General features: G+C 46.0%; 1 protein-coding gene across 1 annotated transcript; it reads left to right on the plus strand.

Moving 5' to 3' along the window:
• The first annotated feature begins 176 nt into the window (after window positions 1–176).
• LOC122120835 (M-phase specific PLK1 interacting protein) lies at window positions 177–2,065 on the plus strand. Its single transcript, XM_042695056.1, has 2 exons — window positions 177–600; window positions 1,563–2,065. Exons 1-2 carry the CDS (start codon window positions 262–264, stop codon window positions 1,761–1,763), a joined length of 540 nt encoding a protein of 179 aa, XP_042550990.1. The 5' UTR covers window positions 177–261; the 3' UTR covers window positions 1,764–2,065.
• Window positions 2,066–7,835: the final 5,770 nt, after the last annotated feature.

The raw sequence follows: 7,835 nt of genomic DNA on the forward strand, positions 1-7,835 counted from the left end.
TATGCGGATCCTACCAAACAGTGCCGGATTTGGGAAATCCATGCTAGGAACGATCTGGCCTCGGTTTTCCCTTTTCCTTCCTCTTTCACTAAGTCCAATCACGCTCGGCGGAACCTTTGGCTGGTGGGGCTTCAAGTGCCGTCCGGACGAGCGGACGTAGGACCGTTTTAGGCCCGGACTTCCGGCTGTCTCGAGGCGCTTCGTTCGGTGCAGTTCCGGCGGGACAGCGCGGCTGTGAGGCTCTCGCCTCTCGTACCAGACATGCAGCGACCGAATTTCCGACCCCCGACCCCTCCTTACCCCAGCCCGGGTGTAGGAAGTTGGGGTAACGGGAGCAGCTTCCGGGGTGCCCCAGGCGGAGGAGGGCCGCGGCCGCCCTCCCCTCGGGACGGGTTCGGGAGCCCGCACCGCACGCCACCGTTCGGGCCCCGGGCTCGGCCCTACGGGAGCAACCACTCTCCACGACACGGCGGCGGCTTCTCGGGGGGCCGGTTCGGGTCCCCGTCCCCGGGCGGCTACCCCGGCTCCTACTCCAGGTCCCCCGCGGGGTCCCAGCAGCAATTCGGCTATTCCCCGGGGCAACCGCCGGCCTACCCCCAGGTAAACCTACCAGGCGGCGTTTGCCGAACTCTTCCCGCCGTGGCAGGCAGGCTGTTATGATTCCTTGACGTGATTCTTTGGTGTAGAATAACGAATGGTAGCCCTGTTTCATAGACGAGTGAACTCAGAGGCTTCGAGCATCTGTGTCTAAGTACCGTAAGTGGCAGAGCCCTTACGCACAGATTTCCTTAGGCCTGCATTTCCTCTCCGTCTCGCAACCCCCCCGGGCTCTCAGGAGAGAAACGCGAATGACTCCCCGATATATAGCGTCTGTGGTTATACGCTGGTCTCATTTTACTGTAACTGTTACCTCCCCCCTCCTTGCTTTTTTTTTTTTTTTTTTTAATTTATCCTTTCTTCGAGCTACCTTGCTTCTTCTGCTCCAAGTTCTCTCGAGGGCAAAGTTGGTGGTAGCAGATATTTCTTGTTCTTCAGTGAGAACCAATGAAAAATAGGCTGTATCTCTGGTGTGGCGAAGATTTCTTGGGCCAACAATTTGGAATCACGAGGTGTTTTTCAGGATCTTTGCTAAACCTGCTGCACCCCCTAAAGCCTGAATATAGGAAATTTTCACGTTCTAGCAACCTTAAAAAAAAAAAAAACTTTAAAAATAAGCCTTAATTTCTTAATGAGGGTGTGTTTCTGGGGAAAATTGTGTCACTGATTGGACTTGAGTCCATTATCACTTGCTATTGAGTATGTGCAGGGTTAGTACATTTAAAGCTAAAAATTATTTGAGGTGGACAATGGGCAAGAATTATTAAGTATACAAAACTAGTTTAAGCACTTTTAACAAAAACAACTAAAAACATTAAAGGATGCATAAACTTTGTAGTGCAACATAATTGATTTCACATAGAAACTGTTAAAAAGCAATGTGATTTCCTACTACCCTTTAACTGAAGGATACATACCAATTATCTCTAGTAATTTTTTTTTAACTGATGATTTTTTTCCTGAAGGGTTCTCCAAGGACATCTACACCATTTGGATCAGGGCGTGGTAGAGAAAAAAGGATGTCTAATGAGTTGGAAAGTTATTTCAAGCCTTCAATGCTTGAAGACCCTTGGGCTGGCCTAGAACCAGTATCTGTAGTGGATATAAGTCAACAATACAACAATACTCAAACAGTCACAGGCAAAAAAGGAAGATATTTTTGTTAACATTTCTGAAATTCAACTGGAAGCTTCATGTGTCAGGAACATCTTGGACAGAACTTTAACTTGTGCAATTAAGTTGAATCCCAAAATGAATAATCATTAGTTGGACCTTCTTGGCATTTCTCATCGTATCATTGCTGTTGTCATTAGAGGAGAAAGTAGGACAATTTAAATATGTAGCTCTGAAAGTGCCTACCACATTTAGAAGTTTTACAGTTTTCATATATTTAACATTCCTGGCTATAACAGACATTTGTCTTCTAATGCTTTTCCAATCCTTTAAAATAAAACATTTGGTGTTTATAGTTATAGTGTGGTTGTGTGATACGACTTTTTAAAGTAGAAATACTAAAATAATGCTCTGTAGTCACTATGAATTTGGAGATGACAGTTTTGAAAAACTAGTTAAACCATCTCTTGAACAAAAAACAATTCTTTGTTCATAAAGGAAGAAGACTAGCAGAGTTATATTCATATTTGACATAACCATTGTTTTACATTCAAATTCATCTAATGCTTATGTAAATATACCTTGAAAGTTGGACATAGTGGCTCTTGCCACTTGGCTGCTCAAGAGGTGGAAACCAAGAGCATCACAGTTTTCCAATACAGGTAAAAAAACACAAGACCTATCTGAAAAGCAGGACTGTAAAATGAGCCAAACCTCAGTACTGCCAAAAAAAAAAGTTGAAATTTATCTAAAGTCATGGAAACTCACTTAGCATAAGTGTATACTCATTTATACCAGAACCCATGCATAGCTAGATTGTGTTCACTCTGAATTTCTCCATCTCTCAACATTGTAGTTATTTTATTTTCTCTTAAGGACAAAAAATATACTGGTCAGTTTCTTCACTCTGACAAAAGTCAGAGCCGAGGAAAGCAACTTAAGGGAGGAATGATTCATTTTGGCTCATAGTTTCAGTAGTGTCAGTCCAGAATCAACTGGATCCATACTTTAGACCTCAGGCAGCAGGCAGTGTCACTGTGGGAAGAGAATGTGGCAGAGGCTCCCCTCCTGGGGGCCAGGAAGCAAAAAGACAGGAAGAAGGGGTAAGGTAGGGACACATCCTGGTGACCTACTTTTTCCAGCTAAGCCTCACCTCCTACTTTCCACCTCTTCCCAGTAATACTATCATATTAGGAACCCATGTAAGGATTCCTCCATTGTTTACGTAAAAGCCTCATAATTGAAACACCTCTCAGTGATTGGACCAAATAGCTGGGAACTGTTTTGCACCCAAGCCTTTAGGGTGAACAGTTCATACCCTGCCTGAAACAGGTGGCTGTTAGCAGAATTTCTAATTTCATTAACAAGAAAAAAGTTCCATCAGTCTGAAAGAAGACTAGATGACCGTGGATCTTATTTTTGTATTCTTAAGCTGCTGTGTGTGACCAAGGGAGTAAGATCCAACTGCTTTGGTAATAGACCTGCCCCTAAGCTGAGAGAAAGTTCTGTGATCTTTAGCCCCACTTTGCCTACCTGGAATAGGCGAGTGGTTTTCCAAATACAGGATACTAACTATCTACCGATATATAAATAGAGAATGAAAAAGTGAAGGAATTTTACCCAGTTATTAAAACAGAATTAAGTCTTGCATAACAACTCTTACATATTTTGAGTATCTTCACAAAATATGAATATGAAGATAGACCTTAGTTAAACATTTGTTAAAAACCCTCTTGTTTGAGCCATACTCAATCCTGTTTTATTTGTTCACAAACCCTTTGTCATGGAGGCAAAGAATAACAATGGAAGCATTTTAGATTAAAAACTCCATAAGAGCCAGAATTTAGAGCATACTCTCTACTAATTACAATCCGGATGAGTTTGCTTCCTTACTCCCTATTTCCCTATTCCCTTTTTCTCACATATAAGATGAGAAAATTAATAGTATCTGTGTCAACAAACAACCCCCCCCCCACCCCATTGTGTCTGTGTTATAGACGTATTGTGTTTGAAGAATAAGTTGGTTTATATGTGTGAAACTCAGGCCAGGGCCTCGCACATAGTAAGTAAGCACTTAAGTGCTTGCTCTTATCTCTTTTTAGAATAGTGCTTGCAAAATATTAGGCAAAAATATTTCATAAATATGGAAATTGTTTTTCCAGTCCTAGGGCTTGAACTCAAGTCCTCAACGTAGTAATTATGATTACAGGTATTCTATTGCTCTACCTACCCTCTTGGATATGGGGCATTCAGCAATTTTGTCCAGTATTTTAAATAAGTTTTATTCACCAACATCTTGCCATATATGTTGAGGTCATGATACATGATGAAGTGTGAGAATTATAAAAGTCTCTTAGAGGAGGGCTGGGAAGGTGGCTCAGTGGTAGAGCGCTTGCCTTGCATGCCTGAGGCCCTGGGTTCGATTCCTCAGCACCGCATAAGCAAAAAGAAAAAGAAAAAAAGCCGGAAGTGGCGCTGTGGCTCAAGAGGTACAGCGCTAGCCTTGAAGTGAAGAGCTGAGGGACAGGGCCCAGAAAAGTCTTTTAGAGGTTATTGGGTTATTTTGCAAAGATGGAAAAGGAAGTTAAGACAGTCATAAGGGAACATGCCTATAATCCAGCTATTTGGGTGGCTGAGGCAAGAGGATTTTTGAGTTCAAGGACAGCCTGGGCAACCTAGCAACCTATCTCAAAAAAGAACAGGAAATTAGGAAAAAGTTTGTCAGTATATTTATATGATTTTTGAGAGACACTGAAGTGTAACTGTAGTTTATGTGCATTTTCTCTGTTGTACTTTAAGTGAAATATTGAAAGTGAAAAAATTCTTAGACATCACCAAAATCTACTTCCAGGAGTCTTTTTTGGACTTTAAAATATTTGTCTTCATGAAAGGTGCATATACCATTTAGTAGTACATTCAATTATCAGTGGGGGTTTTTTCTGTTTTTATTTTTTAGGGGTATATGTGTGCTGGTACTGGGACTTGAACTTAGCCTAGGCACTATCACTCACTTTTTCACTCGAGAATGGCACTCTACCATTTGAGCTACAGCTCCACTTCTGGCTTTTTTGCTCATTAATTGGAGTGGGAGTCTTCATGGGCTTTACTACCCAGGATGGCTTTGAACTTTGAGTCTCCTGAATAGCTAGGATTATAGGCATGAGCCACCAAGCACCTAGGTCCTGGGTGTTTTTAACCGATGAATTGAAAGTTTATGTCCTGCACGCAATGACTTTAAAGTCTCTACCCACTCACAATTGACAGAACTTGTAGACAATATGCATGTCCTTCAATAGAAGAATGGACTTGGTGGCAAACTGGTACAGCTTGAGCAATGGGAATGCCCTGGAGAAACCATCTTTTCCTGAGAAAAGCCATATGGCTCAACTGTATGACATACTGGACAAGGCAAAGATTATCAGTGCCTGGGTATTAAGGGTGGTGTAAAGCTGGGCACCAGTGGCTCACACTTGTAATCCAAGCTTCTCAGAAGGCTGAGATCTCAGGATCACACTTCAAAGCCAGCCACAACAGGACAGTCCATGAAACTCTTACCTCCAATAAACTACTCAAAAAGCTGGAAGTGGCTCTGGGGCTCAAGTGGTAGAGCACTAACCTGGGCACAAAGAGGCTCAGGGACAGATCCCAGGCCCAGAGTTCAAGCCCTAGGACTAGGGGGGGGAAATGGCATGAGAAGAGGGAGGAGGAGATAAAACATAGGATTTGGGGGCAGGGATTGTGCCGTGTGATTCTGTAAGGAATCTGTAAGATGGATGCTGTAATTGTATAAACCTTCGGGAATCTATAGGCTGTATAGCATAGAAGCCCTACTGCCGGCTCTGAAATAGTAATCCATCAATAGTGGCTCATAAGTTACAATAAATAGACGCAAATACCAGGCGCGTGCCTGCTGCCGTGCCCTGGCGTTGGGCTTCGCACTGCTGGGCGTTAGAGGTGCATCTTCTGCGATGGGTGCCATCCAGGACGCTTCTCCCCTGCTCCTGAGTCCCAGCTCCTCGGAGACCACTGGCCCCAGGGTGGAGGGCGATGACGAAGTGAACGGAGTAGATGGGGCATGGAGGACTGCTCCTGCATCTTCATCCCCAAGGCCGGGATACCCGATCAAGTCCCCCAGCATCGAGGCTGTAAAGCCATTGACTCAGGCCAACCGCAAGTACAGTCACACTCGTTTGCAAGCCAGGCCCATTTCCCATCATCGGGTGGGCTTGGTGTCCTTTGGTGGCTCCCCACCCAGGGGTCCGACGGCCCGGACCTGTGATGAGCTGCCGCACCGGCCCAGTGTGCACACCCCGGCCTGGGCTGAGCCCTGCCCAGCAGCCGGTGCCGCTTTCCTGGCAAGACGCGCTAGAAGCCTCGGGGACCAACTCGGCACAGCCTGGACAGGGGTGCCGGCCTGAGGACCGGCACCTGAGCGAGCTGGAGCCGTGTTTTTTCCCAGGTTTGCCACATCCAGATCACCTCTCAGAAGACTGCTGCGTTCCTTCTCCAGCCGGCCTTCCGACCTAGCCCTGACGCTAAGTCTGGGGGCTGTAGGGGACCGGGCAGGGGAGGGTGGGGATGGGGGAGGGGCGGAGAGAGAGAAGAGGGAAAAGGAGGGGGTCCCCCGGCCAGGCCCCTGTCTCTAGCCCAAGCTGCCTGGCCACCCTCTGCCTTCATTTTCGGCTGAAGACCAGAGTGTCCCTCCCCTTGGAGGCTGAGGCTCAGTGGGGGCCCCACCCACTCACTTTCCCTGCCCCCACTAGTGACCCCAGTCCCCTCCCAATGTCTATTTATCCGGGGCCAGAACTGCACAACCATTCCTCTCCTCCAAGGACTACCACCTGGTCTATTGAGACGCCAGCCTCCAGCTGGCGCAAAAAAGATTGCCTCCAAAAGAATGCAATAACGTATCTGACCTCTTGCACACTGTATTTGGTGGTGGTCATCTCCGTGGTGGAGATGAAAGCTAGATCCTGCTCCCTCAACCTTTTATTAACTGTTTTTGGGGAGGGGGGGTCCGGTCGTGGGGCCTGAACTCTGGGCCTAGGCACTGTCCCACAGCTCTTCAGCTCAAGACGAGTGCTCTACCACTTGAGCCACAGCACCACTTCTGGCCTTTTTTTTTTCTGCTTATGTGGTGCTGAGGAATCGAACCCAGGGCCTCAAGCATGCAAGGCAAGCACTCTACCACCCCTCCCTCTCTTCACCCCCCTAAAATTCCAGGATCTCTGAACCACAGCCAGAATGTCAAAGACCCTCTCAGGTTTTCTCTAATAAAGCTAGCCAATCACTCCGGTGCCAGTGACTCTGTAATCCTAGCTACTCAGAAGGCTGAGATCTGAAAGTCTGGATTTGAAGCCAGTCTGGGCTGTCTCCAGTTAACCACCAGAAAATCAAGTGGAGCTGTGGTTCAGAATGGTAGAGCGCTAGCCTTGAGCAAAAAAGCTCAAACACCCATGTTCACGCCCCATGAAGAAAAAATGCCCGCCTATCATCGAGTCACTCCTGTTCACTAGCATAGTACACATTTCTTACACTTAGCAGGCCTGTGTTTGTAGTGGGGAATGCAAAACAAGTACATCCTGCAAATCTGAACCTGTTAAATCCAGGCCGACTCCTCCCCATACATCAGACTGTTTTCAATGAATGCCAAATGGTTTTCTAAGTCACTGGTCACCAGAAAATCCTAAGACCTAGCAACAAAATCTAATGCCAGTGGGGTAGAGTAGGACAGCTTGCTCACTAAGGACATTATACTTAGATTTAGTTGGGTTTTATGAAGCTGGTACTTGTTGCCTTTCTAGTTTGGGTGTTACTCAGAAGGAAGTGGCAGTCGGCAGACTTTCCCTTTTGTTACCAAATATCTCGTAGGCATTGTAGATCTGTAATTTTACAGATTGAGTCTCATTTGTGCCTAGTGCCAGCCGTGGCAATGACTGCCACTCTAGCACTTGAGACAAACCTTCACTTCCACTGGCACTGGTTAGTTGGAGAAAAAGTGTCTTGTGGGCTTTTTGGCTGCCCTGCAGGCTCTGAACTATGATCCTGATCTCAGCATCCTGAATAGCTAAGAGTATATGAGCCACTGTGCTCAGCCTGACTCTTCCTTGTCAGCCTTTTTTTTT

The sequence above is a fragment of the Dipodomys spectabilis genome, unplaced genomic scaffold, assembly GCF_019054845.1.
Source record: "Dipodomys spectabilis isolate Male_0828 unplaced genomic scaffold, ASM1905484v1 ptg000178l, whole genome shotgun sequence".
Classification (NCBI taxonomy): domain Eukaryota; kingdom Metazoa; phylum Chordata; class Mammalia; order Rodentia; family Heteromyidae; genus Dipodomys; species Dipodomys spectabilis.